Genomic DNA, 26,328 nt, shown 5'->3' on the forward strand with positions numbered 1-26,328 from the left:
GCGGCTCAGGCTCGGGCTCGGGCTGGGGCTGGGGCTGGGGCTCCAGCTCGGGCCCTGCTGCACCTGTGACTCGGCGACGCTGCTCCTCCGCCGCTGCCCCGCGCGCGCGCGCTGCCCCATGGCCCCGTCCCGGCTGCAGCTCGGCCTCCGCGCCGCCTACTCCGGCTTCAGCTCGGTGGCCGGCTTCTCCATCTTCTTCGTCTGGACGGTGGTCTACCGACAGCCGGGGACTGCGGCAATGGGGGGTCTGGCAGGTATCTCGGGGGGCCGCGGGGCGGGCAGGGGGTGGGGTGGGGTGGAACTGTCAGCCGCTGCGCCGCGGCGGCTGGGGCGGCGCTGTCCCTGGGGCGGGAGCGTTGTTTACCCCAAAGAGGCCAGTGGCAGCGCAGGCCCGGGTTCCTGGGCATTGCCGGGGCCTCTGGGACCTGGTGCCTTCTGAACGTGGCGCGACCTAGGGTGCCGACTGCCGGACGCTGTCGTCTGCACGGCTCTGCCGCGCTGGGGTTGTCGCGTCCCGGCACCCTGTCGGTCTACCCTCCGCCCAGGGGCCACTACCACGTCCTCCGCGCGCCCACTCCCTGGCCACCCTCGCTCCGGCAACACACACACACACACCGCTTCTGCGGGATTCCCGCGTCTCTTATACTAAGTGGGGGCTCGCGGGGAAGCCCATCAGCCGGCCCCAGAGGCCCTCAGCGGAGACCAGGACCGTGCTGTGGGATCTAGTGTTAGTGGACATTCCCTTTGCATCCGCGTCCGTCTGCTGTGGATCCTCAGTGGGAATTTGCTAATCTCCCAAGGAGGGGACAGGAGGCACCAGCGGTGAAGGCCCACTGTTCAGCTGTACTCTGTACTTGATGTGCAGTTTTGGTCACGCCGTTTAATCTCTGTGCCAAAGAAGTGGCGTGAAGGCCAAATGTATTAGTTGTACTTAATTAGCATAATTTAATACTTTATGCTGTGCTAAGCAATCTACTCCCCTTATTTCATCTAATCCGTATATCAGCCCTCTGAAGGTAGGCATCGTTGTGCCCATTTTACCGTTAGAAAAAGAGAGGCTTAGGGTAAATAGTTTGTCCAGGGTTACAACAGTCACAAGATGGCCCAGCCTTGAAAGCCTGGCGGACCTGAGTTCCATCCTTAGAACTCAGGAGAGGTTGGGTTCTTGAGAGTTGTAAAATTCAGATTAGCATACTAAAGGCATTAAAATTCCTGCTAAGAACATTAACCCGATTGTACAATAGCTGCATGAAACAATATGTATGGGGAGAAGTATGGGTAAGGATAAAATTTTAATATACAATGATCTTATTCCATGACTAACATCCTTGGCCAAAAGATCCGTAAATGGAGTAACTAAAAATAACGAATTCACACTGGGCACAGCGGTACTCCCCTTTAATCCCAGCACTTGGGAGGCAGATGGCAGGCGGATCTCTGAGTTCAAGGCCAGCCTGGTCTACAGAGTGAGTTCCAGGACAGCCAGGGCTACACGGAGAAACCCTGTCTTGGAAAAACAAAACAAAACAAAGAACCAAAAAACCAACCAAACAAAACAACAAAACAACAACAACAAAAAAAACAAAAAAAGGAAAAAAACACTCATTGCCACGGAATGCACTGAGTGCCACCCTGAGGTGGAGAAGGAGCCATAGGTGTTTCTGTCCTATCAAAGGGCATGCATGGCTCCTAAACCAAAGCCGTGCCAAGCAAGGTCCTGGGGTCACCAAGAAGGTTCAGTGTGATGCCCTGGCTGGGAGTTCTCAGGCCTGCCACCTGTGGACTCCTGACCTTGCTGGGACAGCCAGCACTGACGGCTGGTTTGTGCTCAGAGCCTTCCTCCTGGACGCCCTCCTCCACACTTCCTATTGGCCCCGTTGCCTCTGGGTTGGAAGGCACTGCCAGGGCCCAAGGCTGGATGCTGAGACTTGAGATAAGCGCTTTGGCTTCAGGGAGGAGGGAGGGCATGCCTGGGATCAGCTGGCTAAGAGTCTGCCCTGTGGAAGTAGAGGTGATCTCTGCCTAGCTGTGCGAGGCATGGCAATCAACTAGGCGTCAGCTTCCTCTTCTAGAAGGAGTGGGAGGAAGGAGATGCCGCTTCTCCTCTAGGTCTGCAGGGCTGTGTGCTACTGTCCACTCTCCCCGGCTCTGTGTCTAGCTGTTTCCTAAAGAGCAGGGGAAGGTCCCAGCCCCCACTCCAGGCAGCCACCGGGGCCTCCCTCCAACCCATTCTCTGCCTTTTCTTTCCTTGATGGCCTTGCTTGGCCAGAGGCAGGCTAGCTGTGGAGCTACCTTGAGAGACGGGCACTAGGTTAGCTAGAGCAGGGGTTCATCTTCCAGCTAGTCTGGTCTCTGGCAACCATGGCCATGGAAGAGCCATAACTGCTCGGTGGTGGTAGCTGGTGGGCAAAGAGTTGTCAGGCCAAGGCCACACTCTTTCCCCATCCAGCATGGGTTGTAACAAGGGGTCCACAGCCAGCCACCCTGCCCTTCTTCCTCTTTTGGGGTGAAGTGTCAGCAGCCTTCTGATTTGCAAGCACCCCGCTACTGACTCAGCATTTCGTAGTTCAGAAATTGCTGAGTCACAGAGGTCGTCCCATCGGGTTTTGTACATGTTGGTCAGCTGTGGCTGTTGGGCATGCTAGCTTCTGGAACAGGGTATGTATGGGCGTTTGAGGTGGGGACACCCTCTTATCCTGGCAGGAATCTGGGAGGAAGTGACTTTGCAGAAAGGCAGTGACCTAAAAAAAAAAAAAAGGGTGGGTTCAGCAGAGAGGCCTCATTGGAACCCCACTCTGGCTCTGCACTGGGAGCCCTCGTTAACATGCCTGCTCCATGTTTAGAACACCATGGATAGTAATGCGTTTGTACCCCCCGTCCAAACAGCTCCATACTCTTCACAGTTGAGCTTTGATAGAGGAACTCTGGCACCCTGGGTCTTCTGTGTCCTCTGGGCTGGGCAACAGGGCTGGAGTGTGTCCTCAGAGCCACATACGAAGTGTCTGTATTACTCCACAGGCTCCCTTGGGTAACTCCAAGCCGCCTATCAAGCCCAGCATCTATCTGGAGGTGCTTTCCCTATTCAGGCCTATGAACCCAGAGGCTAGGCAGGCCTAGCCTTGGAGCAGTAGAGTGGAGCCAGGATGAGGTCGGGCTTGCTCCTGTAACCCGATGGAGCAGGGGACTCGTCCATATTGCCCTGAGTTGTATAGACCAGGCATCCTGGAGTCCTTGAGTATCCTAGGAAAGGGAACAGAGCAAGACAGGGAATTGCTTTCCTCGAGTATAGGAAGGGACCAGGGAGGGACACTTCCTTGGTGACCACTTGTGGAGGAAGCATCTCTCCAAGGAGGGCCAGGGTGGGAAATGGCCTCCAGCCTGAGCGCGTTTCCGTAGCATGAATACTGGACTGGGTTCAGGGGAAGTGCTTGGCTACAACCTGGAGCACCTCCAGCCACCCTCCTCCTCCTCTTCTTGTTCCCAGCACTTCTGCGCATATGTGGGGGTGAGAGTTTGGGGGAACCCCTGGGTCATGCTGGTGGTCTGAGATGACATCTTTATACTTCCTAGTTCAGCATTTTCTAACCCAGACATTGCTGAGTCACGGAAGAATTGCTCTGACCTTCTTTCTCCACTTTAAGCCAGCTTCCAGAGTCTTCCAGTGGGAAAGGGTCTTAGAACTCAGCTATTGCACCCCCTTTTGTGAGAAGAGGAGGGACAAGTCACTGGAAGGATCTGGTCTGTCCCCGAAATGCTCAGTGACAAAGGCTTCATCTCTTGGGGCCATTTAAGAAACCAGATGCAGCCGGGCAGTGGTGGCACACGCCTTTAATCCCAGCACTCGGTAGGCAGAGCCAGGCGGATCTCTGTGAGTTCGAGGCCAGCCTGGTCTACAGAGTGAGTTCCAGGACAGGCTCCAAAGCTACACAGAGAAACGCTGTCTCGAAAAACCAAAAAGAAAAAAAAAAGAAAGAAAGAAAAGAAGCCACATGCAAGTCTTAGGGGTGGAGCTCCCTGTGGTAAAGCAAAGATTGTGCACAGTACCCTGGGTTTGATTCTCAGTGCCCCTAACAAGAGAATCCAACCAACTCCCTGCTGGTGAAAACTTCAGGAGGTTTCTGAGATAAAAATCCAGATCATGGAGGCTAGAGCAGAGATTAGTATTCTGTCTACCTCTGGCCTGCTGCAGCTTCCTGCCAAGACAGAGATGGGAACATGTTTGTTTTCATCCGCCCACAGCCCAGGGGTAATGGGCACCCATTCCAAGGAGGAAGACTGAAGGCCAGCTAGGGCTGAACCGAGAGAGAAAGGGGGTGGGGAAGTGGGGTGACAGACTGGCAGGTGGGGAGAGCTGCGTGAGGTGGGTGGGTTGGTGGGCTCATGCCCACACAGGGAGGAGTCCAGGTTTCCCTGCTTATCCAGGCTGGCGGGGCCTCAGGACTGGACCATTGTTACATTTGGCAGCACACCGGTGCCCGGCCCCAAGTTTCCTGGTTTGTATTACCCCTGTTTTGATTTTGCCCTGAGTGTGATCATGAAGCCGGTCACCATAGCCTCCCGATAACTAGATTCTTCTGCTTGCCACCCCACCCTTCTGTCTTATAACTTTAAAAAGTATGAAACATTTCAGGCGTGTCAAGAGGAGGAACAATTTAACAAATGCTTGTGCTCATTCCCCAGCCTAAGAAATAAAATGTTTGGTGGCTTTCAGAGGGTCCCTTTGCTTCCCCCTGTCCCTGAGACCTCCTTCCCAGCCAGATGGATGTCTGTCATTCTGAGAGGTCACAGCACTTTTACTGTATGCAACAGAGGATGTGAAAGGGCTCCCACCTCCTGGGTGCTGGCAGCCTGGGGGATCTGCCTGCGACCCGTGGCTGCACTGAAAATACTTCCAGCTGGCCATCCCTCATCTCTTATTCTTCGCTCACCTGGCTTCATGACCCTGCTCTAGGTCCTTGCCAACGGAACTGGTGTTTGCTTCATTATGGGATCCACACCAGCAGGCACTGCCTGGCACTGAGGGTTGTTTTGTGTTCTATTGTGTTGGCTGAGAACATCCTAGGAGAAGCGCCCACCAGGCGCCAAGAGGGCAGGCCCAGAAGGGTCTGGGATGGTAGCCTGCCCTTTGCCTCACACTGGAGGGATGGCATGAGGCCTAGCCCAAAGCAAGTAGGCCACGTGGGTGCTGGGTGCTGGGTGCCCTTGGGGGCCTCATGACAAGGCTCTGTTTTTCAGCAAGACCAGTGTAGAATTGAGAAGAGCCCTGCTGCCCAAGAATTCAGCTGCGGGCTCCAGGACCCAGAGGACCAGGCAGAGGAGGAGTGTGGGAGGGGCATGCTCCTCCACCTCTATGGCTTTGGATAGGCATCAGGAAGTCTCATTTCAGGAGCGTTGTATGTAAAGTTCTCAGAGTGAAATGCCAAACAAATTCTGTTTAGGTAGAGGCTATCTGTGGACATGTGCCATATTAGAAACTAAAACTGAGACCCTTTTAAGCATTTTACTTGTATACATATTTAACCTTTTATTTATTTATTTAGATTTTTCAAGACCTCTGTGTAGCCTTGGTTTCTCTGTGTAGCCCTGGCTGTCCTAGAACTCACTCTGTAGACCAGGCTGGCCTCGAACTCAGAGATCCACCTGCCTCTGCCTCCCAACTGCTGGGATTAAAGGTGAGCTCCACTGCCCAGATAACACAGTATTTTCAAGGTGGATGTGGTGGCACATGCTTGTAATCCTAGCACTTGGGAGGCTGAGGCAGAAGGATCACAAATTCAAGGCTAGCATGGGCTATATAGGACTTTGTCTCAGCCTTTTGATGGCTCATGCCTTTAATCCCAGCACTACAGGAGACAGAGGCAGGTGGATCTCTGAGTTTGAGGCCAGCCTCGTCTACAGAGTTAGCCAGGACAGCCAAGACTATACAAAGGAAACCCCGTCTCCAAAAACCAAAAAGAAAAAAGAAAGAAAGAAAGAGAGAGAGAGAGAGAAAAAAAAAGAAAGGAAGGAAGAAAGAAAGAAAAGAAGTGTTGTTGGTATTTTACCCTTTTTAGGGGGCCCGCCACCCAGCTCCCAAATAAATCCATACACAGAGGCTTATTATTACTTATGAATGTCTGGCCTTAGCTTGGTTTAGTTTCTTGCCAGCTTTTCTTAACTTTAAATTATCCCATCTACCTTTTGCCTCTGGGCTTTTTCTATTCCTGTATACCTTTCTTTGTTTCTTACTCCGTGGCTTGCTGTGTACCTGGGTTGCTGGCCCCTGGGGTCCTCCTCCTGCTCTGGCTCTTCTCTCTCCACTCCTCCATCTCTTTCCTCCCCTCTTACCCAGATTTCTACTTTGATTTATCCTCTCTGCCTGCCAGCCCTGCCTGTTTCTCTCTCCTGCCTCACCATTGGCCTTTTAGTTCCTTATTAGACCATCAGGTGTTTTAGACAGGCACAGTAACACAGCTTCACAGAGTTCAACAAATGCAGCAGAAACGAAAGTAACACCCCTTACAATGTTATTCTACAACAGAAAAGGACCTTGTCTCTGTCAAAAGAAGTAGAAGAGGAGGAGAAGGGGGAAAGGAGGAGAAAGTTGGTGAAAGTAAAAATTACCAAGAATGGCATGGTTTTGTTCTCCACAAATCTCTTTAATGCTTGGCTTTCTGGAAGGCAGCTGAACTCCCATGCTTCCATGTTAAAGTGGTAACATCCCATCCCATAGACATCACGCCACTGTCATAAGGGCCAGTCTTCTTAGTGTCACTGTGTGAGTAGATCTGGCCGAGTGGACTTAAGGGCCCTAGTATCGGGGCCCCTGGGTCTCTAGGCCGAGTGAGAGGGGGCTACAACATGGCAGGCAAGTGCCTGGGTCGTGCTGACTGAGTCTGTCCCGGCAGGTGTCCTGGCATTGTGGGTCCTGGTGACTCATGTGATGTACATGCAGGACTACTGGAGGACCTGGCTCAAAGGGCTGCGGGGCTTCTTCCTCGTGGGTATTCTCTTCTCAGCCGTCTCCGTCTCTGCCTTCTGCACCTTCCTGGCACTGGCCATCACCCAGCACCAGAGTAAGGACCGTCCAGGGAAAGGAGGAAGAGGGGAGGGCTCCGGGGTACGGAGCAACCTGGGACTATACCCTGGGACTCCTGTCCAGTTTCTGTAAGTGCTATTCTAGGGACTGAATGTATCACTTGACCTCCCCTGCCGGGGTTCCTGACTGTTAAAATCGGGAGGACGGGAGCCCACACCTCCTCAGGGACAGGAGGATTCCAGACTGGTGGGAAGTATTAGGGACAAGCGTGGCCCACATGATCACCTCCCACCCCAGAGTTGCTGGGGTCCTTTATTCTCTGCCTAGCTCCAGGAGGGCAGCACCCTCTGGTGGCTCTAATAAGAAGTAGCCAGAGGCCGTCCCCTGTCTGATGCAGGTTGGAAGTGGCCTGTGTGTGCCACAAAAGGGGAGTGGATGGTACAGACCTTCAGGCGAACTCTGACCTCCTCTCATGCCCCAGCTTTGTGACTACACATGCAGGGGTGCCCTAAACCTGCGCTAAGCACCAGTCTTTCATTTGCATTGGTTCAGAGGCCCGGAGGCTATAGGGATGTGGAGTGGGAAGGAAGGGGGGTCCTGGCCTTGTGGCCGGCTGTGTGGTATGGGTAGATCTCTCAAGTTACCATCTGGCGCCTCTCCCCTGCAGGTCTCAAAGACCCAACCAGCTACTACCTCTCCTGCGTCTGGAGCTTCATCTCCTTCAAGTGGGCCTTCCTCCTCAGCCTCTACGCCCACCGCTACCGGGCTGACTTCGCTGACATCAGCATCCTCAGTGATTTCTGACCCAGGGAATGAGGTCACCCCAGCCTGGGGTCCCTCAGGACTGGTACTCAGCTTCTGAGTCATCAAGTGAGCCTGGGGGACTCCAGAACCATGGCAGAGCATATCCAGCAGGGCCAGTTCAGTTTCCCAGAAAGCTGTCTGGTCCCCTTTTTGGGGAGACAGAACTGTTGAAGGGGCACTGCCAATCTGCCCATTAGCCAGGCTAATGGGCAGCTTAGACCTTTCCAAATGGATCTATTTTCTTAGCACTCTGAGAAATCTTTGTAAGTAGGGACACAATAATGAACTCAAGGTGTCAAGGGGTAGGACTGTGAGGTCTGAACGTCTGGTGAGTGGCAGGGTTGGAGATAGGCTTCCTTGCTGCCTAGACTTCATTGAAGCCGCGTGTGTGGGAGGCATCTGGAAAGGTTTGACCAAGTAAGGAATCTCCAGTAGAGATCTCCAAATCCCACCCCAGCACCTCCATCCTGTTGTCCTCAAGGGTCAGGTAGCTGAATCCATCAGTCCCTAGGGAAGTGACAGTTGGCTCTGTCCCCAAGCTGCAAGACTGAACAGAACCCAGTGTCTCTCCCCCTACCCTTCCCTCCAGAGTTTTGTTTCCCACGAGGGTGCTAGAGCCAGCCAACCATTCCTGTGTCACACACATGCACAGGTGACCACACGTTACCAGAGCTGGACTCCGCCGATGAGGCTGGACCTGAGGACCACAGGAAACACACCCATGCACCTAGAAGGGCTTTGGGATAAGAGGGCAAGCTGGTGGGGGCCAGAGAGAGCACTACACCTCTACTCCTGAGTCTCCAGCCTTGCACGCTCACCTGACCCTCACTGCACCAGACCACCCCGACCACGAGGACCTCTCCCTGCACCGAACCCCAACATTGACGCTCATCTCTCTCCTGAATGGACATGGGCCCAAGGCCTTACCTAAGTAGAGAGGGAGGGCAGGGGCTGCCACATTTATCCTTTCTTGTTAGGTTGCCATTTTGCACGTCCATTTTTCCACCAGGGTCCTGCCCCTCGCTCTCTGCCTTACACTGTCACTTTAGCAGAAATACAGCGGCCATTTTTATCAGCCTCAGGGTGTTTCTTTGGGGGGGGGGGCGTCTTGAGAGGGGACTGTATGAGTGGGCGAGGTGGGGGCTCTACCTGTCTGATTATATCTCTAAGGTAAGCTCTGGGCAAGCGGGCAGCCTGCCCTCTTGGCATGAGGAGACCACTAACTCAGACCTCCTTTGCTCCCCCAGCCCTGCCCTATGGGGCTAGGATGCTCACAGCCTCAGCATCCCCTGCAGATTCCATGTCCACCCCCTAGGTCAGAGAAAGGGAATCTTTTTTTGTTCCCCCCTCCTACTCCAAACAGACTGCTTGGGGCTCCAAGGTATATGGTGACCAGGCTGGGCAGACTTAGAACCAGAAAGACAGGAGCTGGCAATACCTCCCTACCCCCCGACCCCTGGTTATTCTGGGCACGTTTTTTCTGGCCTCTTGTCTCATCCATCCTTTTACTTTACAATATATGCTTAAAACGTCATGGTAAGGAACCAGAAGCCATGTCCACATCTAGGGCCATTTACTGAAAGATCCAGGAGGCAACGACTACAGACACAGCAGGACTGAAGCCCAGGTGTGTGCTTCATGACCTTTTGGAGTGTCTTGGCAAATGGAGCCTGAGAACTTGTCCCATATCCCACAGGGCCCAGTCTGTAGGGCTCAGCCCGGCATCATCTCCTTTTTCACCTGGGTTGGTGGTAAGCATATATTTGGAGTGGGGTCTTCCTGCATGCAGTAGCCGTGGGAGGGTAAGGGACTAGAGAGTCTGAGTTCGGCCCAAACTTGCCCCCTTTCTCAGCCCATTGCAGGGTGCCGGGTGCACACCCACCCCACTGATGATGTCTCACTAACATCCAGGAGGCGTACTCACAGGGCCTTTAAAGCAAATAAAACATTTATTGTTCAGGTTTTTTTTTTTCCCTTTTTTTTTCCTTTTTTACAAAAACATGCATACATACACAAGGTATGGCAGGTCTTGGGAAGACATACACGCACACACTCTTGCACGCACACGCGCACACACATACGCACAAATACTCTTTCTTGGCCCCAGGCCTAGACCGCAAAAGCCTTGAAGACTTCTGGGGGGGGGCCTCCCCGCCTCCATGTTTTTCTACTCCCCTACCTTATCCCGCCTCTGCCAAGCTAGTCCTATGTGGAGCAGCAGTCAGAGCTGAGGTGGGGGAAACCCCAGAAACAGAAGGCAGGCTCACACTGGGAGCAATGGCCAGGCATCCCTGGGACTGTGTTGTGCTTTTAAGGGGAGATGAAGGTTTGGCACCATTGGGTCAGGAAGCACAGGACTCGGAGAGCACCTGTCTGCTGCACCAGGGCACTGAGATGGTCCACATAGGGTGGCCTCTGGCAGAACAGTGACCAGATGGGAGGCTTGCTGGTGACTGACTACTCACAGGGAGAGAACAGCTCAGAATGGCTCTCTGAGCCCAGAAGTACTACCAGAGGACAACTGAGGAGGAGGTGAGAGGGACTCTCCTGTACTCAGGAATAGGGGACCCGTGGCTCCTCCTCTTCCCCTAGCCCTTCAGAACCTGGGAAGGGCCGCCCTGGCTGAGGCCAAGTTCACATTTCTGTATGGAGCCTGGGGCGGTGTGCAAAACCTGGGGTCTTCCAAGTTAAGAATAGTGGTAGTGGTGGGCCCACCTGAAGCAGCCCTCCTCTGTGCAGTCCTGAGGGATGGAGGCCACAGCTAGGGGCCTGGACACCAGAGGGCTGGGTCTGTTCTAGAAGAGTCCAGCTGAGCCCTAGTGCCCAGCCTGCCTCCTCCCAGGATCCCTCCTGGTCCCCATCCCAGACCCAGTGGCCTTCTCAAGTTCCCTGGGGTAGCTGTCAGGGTAGGTTGTGCTCTGGACCTGACTACCTGCCCAGAGGGTCTCTGCAGACCCAGGAACAGGGTTGACAGGTGAGGAAAGCCACGTCTGAAGGGTAGGTGATCTGTCCTGACGTCCTAGAGATTCATAGGTTCTTCCTCTTCCACCAGCTGCTCTGAGGGCCTGAGTGGGTGGGGCAAGGGCAGGATGTTGGAAGGCCAGAGAGCTGCGGGCAGGGCCTTAGTGGCCTTACCCTCACAGCCCTACTTCAAAGGCGTGAGACTATTAGCTGCATGAGAGTCTGGGGTCTTCAAGTTGGGAGGATCCAAAGGCATTAGAAGGCCATGGGCCTAGGGCTGGGGGTCTGGCATTACCTGTCTTCAGCCAGGATGCCCACGGAGAGGGACGCCAGTGCGGTCACGGCTTCCACTTCTGCATCAGCCCCTGGCATTCTGGGCAGCCAAGAATCTGGACGGGAGGCCAAGTGCTGCATGCAGCCCCAGTATTTCCCTAGGACAAGAAGCTGGGTCAGAAAGACAAGCTGTTTGAGCTATAACCTAGACTGATACCAAAGCTAGGGTCACGGGCCCAGAGCCCAAGAATAGTGGCCACATCATCAGCTTGGGGTCAACTCCCCTTCCTGCCCTCACCTCTCAGCAAGACATCTCCCAACTTACCCATTCCCTACAGCCCTGGGTAACAGCAGATTCAACATGGCTATGAGGCTATCTTCACAGATAACCAAGCCCCTTTCCTACCCTCCTTGGCTAAAATTCCACCCTAGAGGGCTGGTGAGATTAGATCAGCAGTTAAGAGCACTGGCTGCTCTTCTAGAGGACCTAGGTTTGATTCTCAGCATCTACATGGTAGCACAAAACATTCTGAAACTTGGGGTCTAGAGATTCTGATGCCCTCTTCTGGCCTATAAGGGCATTGTATGCACATGGTATATGGCCATACACACAGACAAAATACCTCCACACATAAAAAAAATAATTAAAAAATATAAAGTAAACCAGACACACACCTTTAATCCTAGCACTCAGAAGGCTGAGGCAGTCGGATCACTGAGTTCAAGGCCAGTCTGGTTTATATAATGAGTTCCAGGACAGCCAGGGCTATATAGGCCCTGTCTCAAAAATCAAAAATAAATAATAAAAGACCATTCCATAGGTGTGTGGATTCTAAAAGCACCAGGAGGGTCCACTTGTCCCTACATCAGGTTTATGTCAACACTTGCTCATATGCCCTTGTGCCTTGGTTTCCTAGAGCACAGGGTCCCCCTCATGTGGCCTCCATAGTGCTCAGGCTACCCCTAGGAGGCTAGGCATGGTAGTAAAGTAATTCCAGCAGGTAGAGGCTGAGGGTAGGAGGCTCACATACTAAGAAGGTAGCCTGGGCTACACAGTGAGACCCTGTATCCAACAAAACTAAACAACCCAAGAGCTGGGGCTGCAGCTCAGCAGTAGAGTGAAATTCTAGCATGTGTAAGACCCCGGGTTCAATCACTAGTACTCAAAAGGGAGGGTGGGGGGAAGGTAAGACAATCATGGCACAGAGCAGGGGCAGGCATCCCCACGGCTGCTCTGCACAGCCACTTCTGGTCCATGGAACACTCATCATCCTGCTGTTCTGAGACAGTGATAGACATGGACCAGCTCAGTGCAGAGCTGGCCCATGGGAGGTTCCGTAGGCAGCTGTATCTGTGGCTATGTGTCTGATTTCCAACCGAGCCCCGGATGTGGGGAGTCTGCTTTATTCATCTTCGTATCCCAGTGGAGGTTTGGGGCCTTCACAGAAAGTGCTCAACAGATAGATGCCTGGTTGAAGTTAAATCTTTTTAACACGTTTTCCAAATGTGGGTTATATTCTGAGACCCAGGTAGGCCCTCCCCACAGCTCTGCAGTCACTGTGACCAGCACTGATGAGGTTAAACTAAGCCTCCTTGGCAAACAAGGCCTGAGTGGTGGTGTCAGCGTGGCCCCTGGCCCAAGATTATAGCCAGAGATGGGAGGCCAGTCCCGGCCATAAGGAAGCCACTGTTATGTCCATGCTGGGTCCAACTGGAGGGCTGAGAGGCTACCCACTCATGGGGATATGCCCACCATTACTCCTGGAGTGGTTCCTGGGAATACTATTTGAGGCTGTCAGTGTGCCTCCGGCCTGGCTGGCACTGGATCTCTGAGACTTCTGCCAGTGGGATGGTGGGCCCTGGAGGCTCTCCCAAGTTTGGACCCAACAAGTATCCCAGGTCAAAACTCACTGTGCACCCTGATCACAGCTTCCAGAGAGCGGATGGCATTGGGGTTGGGTTTCTGTTTCCAGCCTTCTTCTGAAAGGGGATCCACCTACAGAAACACTCCATCAGAGACCCGAGGGATCCCAGGCTCAGCCTGCACGGACAGACATGAGCTGCTGGCTCTCTGATGTCAGAAGACACTGGCCCTGGACCTGACCCGGGAAGGTTTCCACTCTACCATCTCGTCCCAGCCACACCCCTTCTCATCTTCTGTCCCTGCTCTTTGTCCCGGGAAAGTCAGGCTCATCTGCCTCATTCAAATATAGATGGCTCACCTTGTTGCCCAGAAGAGCAGCCACACAGGCCTCTGAGGCATCACAGATGGCTGTGAGGTCATGACCACCCTCTAAGGCCAACACCACCGCGCCTCCTGCCAAGGTCATTAGCTGCTGTGTCATGTACCCGAAACCTAGACGGTGAGGTGGGAGAAAGAGCAGAGGGCTGGAGCAGAGAGAGGCAGACTCATTCCCGACCTCTATCATTTCCCTGCTTGCCACCTGCTCTGTAGACAGTGTCTTAGAGATGAGAACCCCATGTGAAACCCATTCATAAGGCTTCATTCCAAGCTCGGAGAAGTTAAGGGTCTTATATACTGGACCCCACAGCTGAGACTTGAATGCCAGCATCATCACCTCCAGCCCCAGTCTCTCCCACTGGGCCACCTCTTTGTTCCCAGGCCCTGTGGCAGAGTGGACCGCACTGACCGTCTGTTCTGAGAACGCGGCTCTTCTAACTTCCTCTGAAGCAGCCGAATGGCCCAGTCTGGAAGCCTGGCTTCTACAACTGGACTTCCATCTGGTAGACCTAAGTCTCCAGGGGTCTGACCCATGGAGATCTGGCCTGGTCCTGTGCTGTGCTAGGCTGGGAGAACCCAGGGAATTCCAGGGCCTGCAGCCCTACTCCAGACTTTACACGTGGCCCTAGACTGTGGCCGCTGCTTCCTGCCCCTTTCATTTTGGCAGTACATTCCTGTCCCCACACAGCCTGGCTCTTATTCCCCACATCTCCCCCACAGCAGGGGGACCCCCTTACATTTGGCAGAAACATGGTAGCCACCCAGCGGGGCTGGGTGACCCTCGGCAGCATCAAACCCGGCGGACACCAGGACCAGGTCCGGAGCGAACTCTCGGGCGATGGGCATCACCACTATCCTGAAGTTGCAAGGAGAGGGCGTCATCCACTTGGGCCCAGCACATGGCACACGGCAGCCCATGCTAGCCCCTCCTGCCTACTTCGCTGAGGGCACCAAGACAGTCTCCTAATGGGATTAGCCGAGGCCCTGATCTCCATCACCCTGGCTGTGGCTCTGGTACACCAGCCTCAGAACCCAGCCACACAGAGAATTTCACCAGCAAGGGGCAGAACGGAGCAAAGGCTACTATGACGGGATGAGAGACGTGCATGTTCACATGCACAGTATGTGGTTTGCAGCCAGCTGCACTGGGGCTTGCCCTGCTCACTAAGCCCCAGGGACTGGAAACATTCAGCACTAAGTTTAGAGCTGAGCCAGGCAACTCGCCACCTGAGAATGAACCCGGGCGGCTAGACCTGAGGCCCTGAGCTGCCAAGTTCCATCCTTCATCTTCTTCCCTCTGCCTGCCCCAAACCCAACGCTCGTGTCCCAATTTAGGCATTTAAGCTTGGCACAGACACCAGGAAGTCCCACTCAGGGCACCTGAAGAATGAATTCTCATGGAGAGAACCTCCAGAAAAGGACTTCCGGGTCTAACTGTAGGGTTCTGTTTTCCCTAGAAACAGACTGGAGTGAAGGACTCCTTACAAGAGCCCAAAGCCCTTTCCAGAGCAGTGTCTAAAGTAAACCCATCCCTCCTTGTGGACAGCATTTAAGGACACCAAGTTTCTACTCTCGCCGGAGACCCCATCACCTCCAGGCAGCATTCTTTGACTAAATGTGGCAGATTTGCTCTACCCAAATGTCCCCAGGAGGTGTGACTCTGACTTTCTCATTCTTGTGTATGTCCTATTTTCTTACTGGAGCTGGCTTACCATGTCTAGTAACCAAGCATGAACAGATTAACAAGCCAACTGGCGGCTTCCAACCCAGGGCTGTGGGAAAGGGAGGAGAGGCAGTCCAGATGGACTGGCTCCCTCTAGACCCCAGAGTACTTACCTGAAGGCAGCCAGGTACTCAGGATCCCCCATGGGTGGATCCAAGCCCCCAGCCCAAGCCACATTGACATTGAAGCCTTCACCATTGCCGGTCCCCACCTGGAACACGAGACGGAAGGAAGACATGAGGAGAACAGTCCCAAGTTCATCTAACTCCTTCACTTCCAGAAGCCGAGGACCGGAAAGGGTTAGCCGCTTGCTCAGGACCACACAAGCCGGGGGCAGAGAGGGTCCAGGAAGAAAAGGAATGTGCCGGAAGAGGCCAGCCCAGCAGGCAGTTACCTCATCCACAGCCCCACTGCCTGGGAAGAAGTTGCCGCCATCATGGCGATGCAGGGAAATGTAGAGCACGCTGGGGTCCTGGTAGAAAGTTTGCTGTGTGCCGTTGCCATGGTGAACATCCTGCACAACACAGCAGACAGTTGATCAGGGGAGGTCCAGAAGCAGAAAGATGGGGGTAAGGGCACACTGGAAGGATTTCAAGGTCGGTACCATTCCGAGTACTGGGATGTTAGGCTGACGTAGGTCAGGAAACCACAGTTTCTAGGATCACATGACTGAGTTGCCCCAAGTAATCTACTGTCTGGCAGGGATCCACCTCTCCACATGGAAAGACGTCCTGTCTTGAGCTAGGGTCTCACTATGTAGACCAGGCTGGCCTTGAGCTCACAGAGACCCACCTGCCTCTGCTTCTCAAGTACTGGGATTACTGTCACCAAACCTGGCAAAGACTCTCTATATAGATTGTGTGTGTGTGTGTGTGTGTGTGTGTGTGTGTGTGTGTGTGTGTGTGTATGAGTCACGTGTATATGTGTGTGAGTTGTGAGTTGTGTGTGTATGTGAAAGAGAGAGATGTATAAATCATCTCTGTGTAGACATAGTCTTCCTTGCACAAAGTCATGAGGCGGATCATGTGGTCAGTGATCGAGCTTAAAGGGACCCAGACTCAGTCCTCTAGGAAGTGCTGGGCTCTGCCTTCGACTCACAAGACCACACACAGGTTCCTATGTGCAAAATCCCCCCACTGTTCTCAGCGTCTGCCTAGAAATGCTCCTTTCCCACCTGTCCATGCAGATGAGACACGGTAGTTAGATGCATACACTCTAGAGCTAACTGGCCTGGGCTCCGATCTTGGTCTTACATCTCATGAGGTGAGTGACTACTTAAGACAGTCACCTCTGTGTGTACTTTCCTCATCTGTGAAATGGGTGACAGTCAGGACCAGATATAAAATTGTCAGCGTCTAGATATGACTGACAGACTGATGCTATCAGATACGGCTGGTATGGTGACTGTGTGGAGAGGAAATGGCTCGCTCTGCCAAAAAGAAGCCAACAGAGGCTAAAGACGGCACATGAGAACCCCCGACCCCCGCATAGGCAGAAGTCTGTGAACACCAGCACCTCCCACAAACCATCTTTCTGGGCCTCCTGACGGTTCTATGATATGGGTGCTGCATTCTCCCAGACTTTGATGAGGTAGAGGCTAATGCCAAACTCGGACCTGCAGGCACATCTCTAAGGCCAGCCTCCCTCCGGGTTCTGCCGGCAGGCCTCGGTCTGGTGACACCAGGAACCAGGACCTACCCAGTCAACAATGAGGATCTTGCTGGCCTTGCCTTGCTCTCGTAGCTGTCGGCAGGCGATGGCCACGGAGTTGAAGAAGCAGAAGCCCCTGGGGGAAGGAGAGAGGGTCCGGCCAGTCCATCCCCACCCTTTTCCCCCTACGGGAAGGCTCTGGAGGCTGCCCCCACCTCACACCACACAGGCCCGCCTTCCCATCGCCTTACATGGCTGTGGAATGATCTGCGTGGTGTCCTGGGGGCCGCACCACAGCAAAACCGTTCTGGAAGGGACAAGGCACGTATCACTCAAACAGCCACCCACCTCTCCACCCACATTTGCCTGAGCCTGGTTCTCGTCCCAGCCTCTTGCCCTGAGGAGTCAAAGGCATGAGTGCCAGCATCCCACCGGAGTGTCCACACACTTCCTATATACCGCATTTGCCTCTCACAGAACCTCTAGATCATAAATGTTACCACCCCCAGTTTATAGATGAGAACCCAAGCCACAGGGAATTAAATAACCCACGTTACGTGGCTGCAAATGGCAGTGCCGGAATTTTAAAATCGGGGCGATTGCCAAGTGCCGCCAAGCCCTTACGAGGCCAAGGGCACAGGCCTGCCTCGGCCTATGAGCTCTCAGACAATGAGGCTGTGAGCTTCAGGCCGATCACCCCAAAGCACCGATCTTAGAGCAATGAGCATAACCCCGACCTAATATGCAGGATCCCATCACTAAAAGGAGCCAACGGGCCTGTGGTACTCAAAAATGGCCATGATGCACCTATAGCCACGAAACAGGCCTTAAGTGATGTCTGATGGTCAGGACCGTCTAAGTCACCACAGCCCTAGTGCCGAGTGGCTTGATTACCTAAGTGACATGAACTTAGGGGTCAAGCCTCACCTTGGTTTCAGCCCTGATTTCCCTTTCAAAACCTTGTAGCAATACCCACAAGGAATGAGAGGTCTGAGGCTTGGGATCTGGACCCGCCACCATCACCCCGGCACCTCCTCTGTGGTTTGCCAGCCTTTAATCCTACCTTTAGCTCTCGGGAAGCTACTTTGAAGGCAAGGTCGGTGACGCTGCCCGCGGCCCAGCGGGCTGCATTGGAGGAATGCAGCTCGTTCCAGATGGTGTCAGTGTCTACCTGTGGGGGCCAGGGTCAGGGACTGCATCATCCTATGCTTTCCACAGGAGACAGGGCCCAGTGAGGCAGTACCCACCCCATGGCCAGGACCCCAGGGGCAGGGAGCTGGGCAGACAAAGCTGCCTCCCCAGTGCCCCACCGCCCAAAGGCAAGGCCTCCTGTGTCCCCCAGTCCCAGCAGGATTTCTTCCCAGCACCAGCTCGTGTGTGGCCAGCACTCTGCCTCCCCAGTCAGGGGAGGGGGCATGGCGTTACCTGGGCGGGATTGGGGTTTGGGCCGGGAGGGGTTTTAAGCCCCAGCTGATTCTGCTCAGGCCCTGCGGGATGGTCGGAGCTGGAGGGGCCGTCTGCACCACTGTCTTCCACTCAGGGCCCCTAGCCCAGGCTGGGAGGCCCCCCAAACCCAGTCCCTGGGCCTCAAGGCTAGGGAGGGGCCGGGGGCCATGATGGGGAGATGGGAAGGGCGAGGCGGACCGAGAGAAGGCGAGGAAGGCAGAAAGTTTCGCAAGAGGCTGGAGAGAGAGAGAGAGAGAGAGAGAAGGACAGAGAGGGAGGAGGGGGGGGAGGAGACAGAAGCAACAACAGTTGGAAAAACCAGAAAGTGGCAGGAATGGGGAGTTGTGAGCAGGGCACTGACTGTCTCCCCAGCAGCCCCCCCGGCAGCTCCCACTGCCTTCCCGTACTCAGCCTCCATCTTTCCTCCACACACCTTGTCTGGCACCATGACAGGGGCCTTTTGAGGCAGGGAGGGCCATGCCAGAGGTAGCAGAAAGACCTCTCTACCAGGTGAGGGAGAGGTGAGCAAAGCTGGGGGGCTGGAAGGCTGTGTCCTGGGTAGGGAAGTTCTCAACCTCTAAGAACATGGGAGGCACCCCATAGCCCCACACTGGGCAGTCCAGTTGGGGTCTGGAGGTCAAGTAGGGCACACCTCAAGTGCCTGAGAGAGGCCCAGTCCTGGGCAGGTAGAGCTGCCAACTCTTGGGACACAATCTCAAGCCCTAATGTGACCCTGCCTTGAGCCTCACTCAACATCCACCAAATACCTTCTAACTGTGAGGCACTGGGCTCACTCCACACTCACGGGACGCTAACGGGACTGGGCTACATCTATCCTAAGGAGCTTCCAGCCAGCAGAAGAGCATAATGGGAAAGACCCTGACCTACCCAGTCTGGAAGAACCACAAGTCATAGGTGGCAGAGGGGCAGGAGTGGGCCAAGAAAACCGAACGGAAGGCTGAAAGCCCTTGGCAATGTCCACTTGAGATCTCTGGGCATACTTACCCCAACCCCGCCACAGGGTAGCATCACAAACATCCGCTGTGCCAGGAGTCCTGTGGGGAGAGACCCAGGTCACGTGAGTGGGGAGCACAGAGGCCCTAAGAGGAGGGAGAAGCAATCCAGGAGATAGGCAGCAGGGGTGGGGTGGGGTGGGGGGGTGTGCAGACGGGACCCACGGACAACACCAGGGCAGCAAACTGGCATAGGGATGTCCAGGAAGCCGGGTACAACTGAGGCAAGAACACAGAAGTGGGTGAGATGGGCAAGCTCGGGGTGATTCGGGGCCAGACATCATCCATCTCCCTCCCCTACCTGTCAGCTTCCCGTTATCCAGTTTGAGGCGGCTGAGGGGGTTGGTGCCGTAGAGGAGCACATGCCTTTCAGAATGGACTGATTGCAGCTCCTCTAGGGAGGCCTTTCGGCCTCTGAGACACTGAGGAAGGGCCCACAGAGCTCCTGAGGTTTGCTCACCCTCCTGCCACCACCAGACCACCCACTCTCTCATCCCTTGTTGACCCCCAAGGCCTCTCACCCCCCTCCCTTGCACAGCCCCACTGCCTCACCTCACACTGGCTGCGGAGACCCCGCTCCTGCAGCCGGGACCAGATGCTCTGGATGCGGCCTGCATGCTCGGGGTGTTTGCTGTTATCTCCACAGGAGCACTGGTGTTTCAGCATCACTGAATCATAGACCAGCCCTGCAAGAAACGGCCATCAGGGCTGGAAAGGTGAGGGGTGGGGGGTAGGCTGGAGGGTGGGGGCAGGGGGGAACTCCACCACAGCTTCGGATGGAGAACAACCCACACCCACAGAGCCCTTACTGACACAGGTGTCTGCATTCCCTTCCCAGCCCTTCTGTGGAGAGCTAGCCCCGTTTCCCTATGCACATGCCTAGATGCCTCCGACAACCTGACAGACACACCAGGGCAGTGCCTGCCCATCTTGCTCTGCAGGACCCCTGCCTTCTTGGTACGCTTACTCCCCATAAGGCCCAACATATCTCCTATGCCCTTGAGAGTTCATGCCCTAAACCCAGAGAGATTTAACACAGGACATCTCACTCTGGGTGTCACAAACCCAGAGAGGGTTTGTGTCCCAACACAGAGAGGAAAAGCAATCCCAGGGAACCCTCAAGACTGGAAGAGGGGGTACCCACGATGTTACTGGCCGTGTGGTCAGTCTCCCAACTGTACATGGAAAACACGCAGAAAACTGGTTTACCTTGTAAACAATATGCAAACAGCATGGAAACTATTTACATAGCATCTGCATTGCACTGGGTAGGTATTAAAAGCAAAACAGACGTGATTTAAATATGTGGAAAGGTATGCATAGGTTAAACGCAAATACTATGCCGTTTTACATGAAGGACTTGAGCATCTGTGTATCAGGCAGGCTGGGGTCCTAGAATCAACTCTCGGAGGGACGACAAAAGGCCTGGATTTCAGCCTACCCCAAGGAACATCTCCAGAAACAGGCCCTGTACCTGCACACTGCTAGTGGGAGGGTCACTGTCTACACATCTCAAGACACCGGAGACTTTCAAAATGCTCACACTATTTGACCCAGGAATGCCACTCCTTAAGAGTGACCCTGGAGAGAGAATCCCGGACAGAAGTACAGACGGACACATAAGAAAATTCAAGGACAGGTATGATGACCCACACCTTTAACCCCAGCACTCGGGAGGCAGAGGCAGGTGGATCTTGTGAGTTCCCGGCCAGCCAGGACTTCATAGTGAGAGCCTATCTCAAAAAATAACAACAAAGCAAATTAAAACCAAAGTCGGGCGGTGGCAGTGCGTGCCTTCGATCCCAGCACTCAGGAGGCAGAGGCAGGCGGATCTCTATGAGTTCGAGGCCAGCCTGGTCTACAGAGCAAATTCCAGGACAGCCAGGGCTACACAGAGAAACCCTGTCTCAAAAACCAAACCAAAATAAAAACAAACAAACAAAAACAAAAGGAAAGATAAAAATTAAAACTGAGCTGGGCATGGTGGTTCACACCTGTAATTCTAGTACTTGAATTCCTAGCACCATCAGCAAAAGTTAAAAAGGACTCAGTCAAGCACGATGCAAAGTACAGCTCACATGTCTGTGACATTAGAGAGGTACGGAGGCTACCTAAAGCCTGGAATGAAATACACAGAGCTCAAGGCAATAAGATACTTGGTGATTTTTTCATTCTTATATTTCCCGATATTTCTCGAAATGTTTGAAATACTTTTGAGTTCCTTTTACGAGTACAGCAATAGTAAGTAATAGTTTTGCTTTTTTTTTTTTTTTTTTTTTTAGGTTTTTCGAGACAGGGTTTCTCTGTGAAGCTTTGCGCCTTTCCTGGATCTCGCTCATCTAGACCAGGCTGGCCTTGAACTCACAAAGATCCGCCTGCCTCTGCCTCCCGAGTGCTGGGATTAAAGGCGTGCGCCACCACCAAAACAAAAGGCTGCTTTTGTTTTAAAAGGGTTGGTCACGGTAGAAGGGGACTCAAAGTCCTATCCTGGCCCAGCTGCCGGTTCTGTCGCTTAACCATAAGTCACTGTCAACTTAGGCTTCCTGAGTCATGATGTCCTCACCTACTTCATCGGCACCACGGAGCTCAGACAAGATTCGGTTAGTGCTCTATGGCCTCTGGAACTGTCTGAAAGCCGGCCCACAGTCACGGACTCACGACCCAGCCACTTCCTTCTGCCTCCCTGAGTCTCTTTTTGGTCTTACCTGTGGCAGGTGTCTCTGAGCTGTTGAGGACTTTAGTCTGACAGGTGGGCTCTGGGCTCAGCAGGGAGACAGGTGCCGCTGGGGAAGACTGGGTTCTGGACAGGGGCCGGTGTCCTGCCTGGGCCAGAGGTAGCAGCGCAGGGTCCCCGGGGCTTCCCTGGGAGAGCCGCCCAGCGAGATGCTGCTGCTCCCAGAGAGGCACCTGAAAGAAACCCCGCCAGTCTCCAGTTTCTCAGATAGACCCCCTTTTCCAGAAAAGTTCCAGATGGGTGCTCTGGCCTTCCAACTCTCCGAGCTCCCTGAAGACCCACACCCAGACCGATGCCCTGATTTTGCAAGAACTCCTCGGGCCCTTGAGTCTATGCTGACGGAGATCACCTCTCCTAGAACTGTGCTACTACTACCTACAAGGGGACCTGCCTGAGATACTACACGTGGGTGAAATGTCACCACCAAGTGCTGTTGGTAGAATCCTGTTTCCCAAATTCATAAAGTCTTAAGACTCCCCCATCTCTGGAGACAGGTTCTCAGCAGGAGGAAATCAAGTCTTCATTTGAAGAGGTTTGCTGTCCTTGTAAGAAGGGAATTTGAGCAGAGGCCTCCAGACACGCCTTCCTTCACAGCCCTCAGAACACACAACCCTTGATTTCACCTTTTCGGCCTTCAAAGCATCAAGGTGACCAGTAAGTGCCTTTCAAGGCCCTTGTGTGTGCAGTCCCTGCTGCAGGGCCCTGGCAAATGAACGCTGCCTTCACCCCCATGCTATTTCTCTACAACCCAGGGGACTAATGTCTACTTTTTCTCCCAGCTACCTTGGGATTAAAAAGGACAGTCAGACCAGGCAGTGGTGGCGCACGCCTTTACTCCCAGCACTTGGGAGGCAGAGGCAGGCGGATCTCTGAGTTTGAGGCCAGCCTGGTCTACAAAGTGAGTTCCAGGACAGCCAGGACTAAAGGACAGGCAGTTGTAGGGAGAAGTGTGAAGGAAGGAGCATGCGTGGCTCTGTGAAAAGCCAAGAAGCAGGCATAGGAACAGGGTCTACTTGAGAAAGCAGACTGCTGGAGTATGCGAGCGCGCGCGCACACACACACACACACATGCATCTATGCATTCGCACTTTGGTGTGGGTCTTATGGTATCCCCTTCCCTTCCCCATCCTATGAAGCCCCGAACTTTCTGCAGAGCCCTTGGGCACAGCCATACCTGTTGGTGCTGCTGCAGAGAAACAGGGCATCTGCCCGAGGGAGGCCCGTGGCCTGACTCCTTATGTTCCAGGCCATCGTTTGCCACAGGCCCTGCTCCCCCACCGTCTGTCTCTAGGTCCTCTGCTGAGGGTATCTGACGCAGTCGGGGCTTCTCACTGGGTTTGGCAGGCCTCTGGGGAGGGGAGATGGCTGGCTGAGAAGTGGGATAGAGAGGAGGGTGGGTGGCAGGGCATGGGTTGGGTGAGGCCGCAGCCTCATCTTGTCAGGTCCCCAGCAACCACTTCTCCTGTCCTCCAGGCCTCTCCCCTCCCCCGCTCTGCGCCCTTCTTCCAACCCACAGGGGCTTAGTTGGGCATGCCCTCAGCACCTCCCCTACCCAGTTCCTCTCACCTTGATCAGCTGGACATGAGGTTTGAGCCGATCCTGGCGGGGCTGCAGGGGGCCCAGCAGAGGGGAGGCAGTGGCGCTGGGGGGCAGGGGCTCTGAGCGGGTCCGGTTAAGTGGCCGGTGGAGGCCTGACCCAGAGAGCCGCTCGGTGGTCAGTAAGGGCTGGGCAAAATGGAAGGGCAAGGGCCCAAGCCCAGGCACTGGAAAGAATGGGACATGTGTAAGGAAGGGGTCCTGGGAGCCAGGAAAGAGGCGGGGCATGGAGTAGAGGCAGGGCTTTGCAGGGGGAGACACACAATGAGGGACTAGGAGGCGGGTCTTTCCCAGGGCCCGGCCCCTTGGCAGGGTGCACAAATCCTGCCCATTCTGGGAGAAGCAGCAAGACTCACCAGTCCACAGTGGGGTATGGGAGACTGAGGGATCCAGCAGGAGAATGGGCTGCAGGCGAGAGGGTAAGGTGCTCCCAGCCTCTGGCTCCAGACCATGGTGCAGGAAAAGCGGAGCATGGGTGTTCCCCAGGACAGGACCCCGAGGGCCCAAAGTCGAATGGGTCCTGCGGTCACCATCAGCCTGAAAGAAAGGTAAGAAGTCAGAGTTGGACGGGATTCCGGATGAGGAAGAAAAGGACAGGCAACAGGACAGAGACAGGAAAGAGGCTGGAGGAGTGTGGAGTGGGGGCAGGGCGCCCCAGCCACTCACCCTGGCAGGGGCAGGCAGCCCCAGTGTGATTGCGGGCAGCAAGGACATGGTCGGCAAAGCGAACGGGGCCAGAGAAGTCTCCTGCAGCCGCAGCCGCTGGCCCAAGAGCGCCTGCCATGAGGAGCAGGGTGACGGGTCACCAGTCCTGGAACTCTACCCCTGGCATGCCTGTCCCCAGAACACCCAACAGGCCTTGCTAGGGGCTGCCCACACCCTGAAGCCTCAGGCCAGGTCCCACATGCTAGAAAAAGGCCCGGACTCGGAACTGCCCCAGGAAAGCCCAGCCCCAGCAAGGCCTTACCTCCGAGCCCAGGGCAGGGTTGGGGCCATGCTCGCTGTCATTGGGGGAGCTGCACCCCGAGGCTGGTGTACTGCTGCTACTGGGGGAGGAATCTGAGGGGAGAGGAAAAGGGAAGGCGTAGTCAGGGTCGGGAGTGGTCAACCCTGGGCAGGATTCCCGGGCACAGTTCCTCCCCTCCTGGGATGTATTTCTGCTTTCTTCCTAGAGGAACAGAAAGCTGCCAAACCGCCACCAGCCTATGACATCTTCAGCCGTTGTTTTTACTGTAGCTCCCATTTCCCCAGCAAACGTCGACTGAACAGACCCAACAGGGTTAGGGTTTGGCCTCCACTCGCCCTCTCACGGGCAGGTGTGTGGGGTACACTCTGCACAGCACCCAGCAGTTCCACGTGGGAACTTCCATCTGGGTGGAACCTGGTCCCAAGGGACACCAGCAGGGGTTAGGAGGGCAACTCCGTGGCCCTGTTGGCCCTCACCTCCAAGGGTCTCCGCAGGCCGCCGCCGAAGGCTGGGCGGGGCACTCTCCTTTCTAAGCAGGGGGTTCTTGCGCCGCTCCAGGGATTTCTTGGGCTTATAGCGCAGCTTCAGGTTGGGCTCAGACACTGTGGAGGAAGGGGTGCCACCCCATCACTATGCCAGCTACCCTTCTCTTCTCCTTTTTTTTTTTTTTTTTTTTGAGACAGGGTCTCACAACATAGACCAGGCTGGCCTTAAACTCACAGAGATCCACCTGCTTCTGCCTACTGAGTGCTGGGACGAATGGCGTGCACCACCACCCCAGGCCTATTCTGTGCCCTTTAATTTCCCTCCCAGTCACCTCTATGGGTTAAAAAGAAAAAAGGCAAAGGGGGGGGGGGGGGGAGGACGACGACACCGTCCCAGGCCTCCCTCAACCCCATACTCCTGACCTAAATCTAAGGCCCATCGCCTCCTCCAACCCTGCAAAGGTCTGCCCCCGCTCACCTGTTTTACGCAGGGGAAAGTGTTCCGGGGCTTCAGTGGGCAGGCTGGTCACTGGAGGCAGGAAGCTGCTAAGCATGGAGCGGGCAGCACCCTCTGTATCCAAGGGCTCAAGAGTTCTGCAGGGTGAGCGTCAAGGCTACTTCAGAAGCCCCTGACGCCCCAAGGCCCTGAAATCTCACTCTGCACAGATGCCCCCCCCGACCCCCCCCCACCCCCCCCAACCCCCGCGCGCGCGCCAGGAAATTAGCCACCAACAGAGCTGGGCAGCCTGGAGCCAGCACGACAGGAGTCATCTCCAGGTGGCAGTAGTGAGTCACCCACGCTAATGCAGATGTTCTGCTCCAGGTATAAAACCCAGGCCTGGGCGCTTAGGGCCCGCTGGAGACTCGGTGTCTCCCGTGGTAGGGGCCTTTACTAGGAACCAGGACTTGTGCGCACATAAAGGGCCTCAGGGGAGACAACTAAAAAGGAGAGGAGGCAGGTGCTCGTGGAGGGGGACTTAGGGGATTTAGGGGCACAGTAAGAAGTAGGTGGTAGGTGTTGGGGAGGACAGGGGCCCTAAACACACGAGTGAGCACACTCACAGCTGAGTACGGAGAGAAGAAGGGGTACAGAAAGGACCTGAGGAACAGTGAACCACCTGTAGGGAATACTGGGGCTGCTGGGATGGACTGTTCTCTCAAGGGCCGCCTGCTGCTTCTTCAGGATCACCTCAGCCAGCTTCTGCTTGACCACGCTGCTGGCTACCGCACCTGCAGGGGCACCGACATGAGGAGGCTGGCAACGGGCCGACAGGAAGCCTCTTAGGTGCATTCTCTGCCCACTGCCCAGGCCACATTTTCAGTACACCGCGTGTCCCCGGGACTCCTCGGGCAAGGGCGCTACACCTGAGGCCCCGCCCCTCCTGTCCAGCCTCTAGACACTCGCACCCCGACTCC

At 54.9% G+C, this 26,328-nt stretch overlaps 2 protein-coding genes across 11 annotated transcripts in view; one reads left to right on the top strand and one right to left on the bottom strand.

The window, feature by feature from the left end:
- Nucleotides 1-8,897, top strand: Slc48a1 (solute carrier family 48 member 1). The gene is made up of 3 exons (XM_052748809.1): nt 1-254; nt 6,888-7,055; nt 7,686-8,897. The coding sequence occupies exons 1-3, from the start codon at nt 119-121 to the stop codon at nt 7,820-7,822; spliced, it is 441 nt and encodes a 146-aa protein (XP_052604769.1). The 5' UTR covers nt 1-118; the 3' UTR covers nt 7,823-8,897.
- A 20-nt stretch (nt 8,898-8,917) lies between these two features.
- Hdac7 (histone deacetylase 7) overlaps nt 8,918-26,328 on the bottom strand; it is a 37,815-nt gene continuing 20,404 nt past the window's right edge. For 6 of the 10 annotated variants that reach the window (XM_052748799.1, XM_052748807.1, XM_052748801.1 and 3 more), the window contains exons 4-25: nt 26,031-26,142; nt 25,391-25,506; nt 24,904-25,029; nt 24,428-24,519; nt 24,127-24,237; nt 23,817-23,997; nt 23,431-23,627; nt 23,039-23,233; nt 21,836-22,037; nt 19,683-19,816; nt 19,432-19,552; nt 19,123-19,172; nt 17,735-17,842; nt 16,923-16,978; nt 16,720-16,807; nt 15,416-15,535; nt 15,135-15,232; nt 14,036-14,154; nt 13,279-13,412; nt 12,968-13,052; nt 11,079-11,214; nt 8,918-10,887 (exon numbers count right to left, since the gene is read on the bottom strand). In XM_052748799.1, the coding sequence (XP_052604759.1) occupies nt 10,842-10,887; nt 11,079-11,214; nt 12,968-13,052; nt 13,279-13,412; nt 14,036-14,154; nt 15,135-15,232; nt 15,416-15,535; nt 16,720-16,807; nt 16,923-16,978; nt 17,735-17,842; nt 19,123-19,172; nt 19,432-19,552; nt 19,683-19,816; nt 21,836-22,037; nt 23,039-23,233; nt 23,431-23,627; nt 23,817-23,997; nt 24,127-24,237; nt 24,428-24,519; nt 24,904-25,029; nt 25,391-25,506; nt 26,031-26,142 (2,627 nt within the window). In that variant the 3' untranslated portion in view covers nt 8,918-10,841. Of the gene's footprint in view, nt 10,888-11,078; nt 11,215-12,967; nt 13,053-13,278; nt 13,413-14,035; nt 14,155-15,134; nt 15,233-15,415; nt 15,536-16,719; nt 16,808-16,922; nt 16,979-17,734; nt 17,843-19,122; nt 19,173-19,431; nt 19,553-19,682; nt 19,817-21,835; nt 22,038-23,038; nt 23,234-23,430; nt 23,628-23,816; nt 23,998-24,126; nt 24,238-24,427; nt 24,520-24,903; nt 25,030-25,390; nt 25,507-25,974; nt 26,143-26,328 lie in introns of those variants that run through there. The other 4 variants (XM_052748800.1, XM_052748808.1, XM_052748805.1 and 1 more) reach the window with 4 other exon arrangements.

The sequence above is a fragment of the Peromyscus californicus genome, unplaced genomic scaffold, assembly GCF_007827085.1.
Source record: "Peromyscus californicus insignis strain IS unplaced genomic scaffold, ASM782708v3 Scaffold_20__1_contigs__length_68692818, whole genome shotgun sequence".
In the NCBI taxonomy this organism is placed as follows: domain Eukaryota; kingdom Metazoa; phylum Chordata; class Mammalia; order Rodentia; family Cricetidae; genus Peromyscus; species Peromyscus californicus.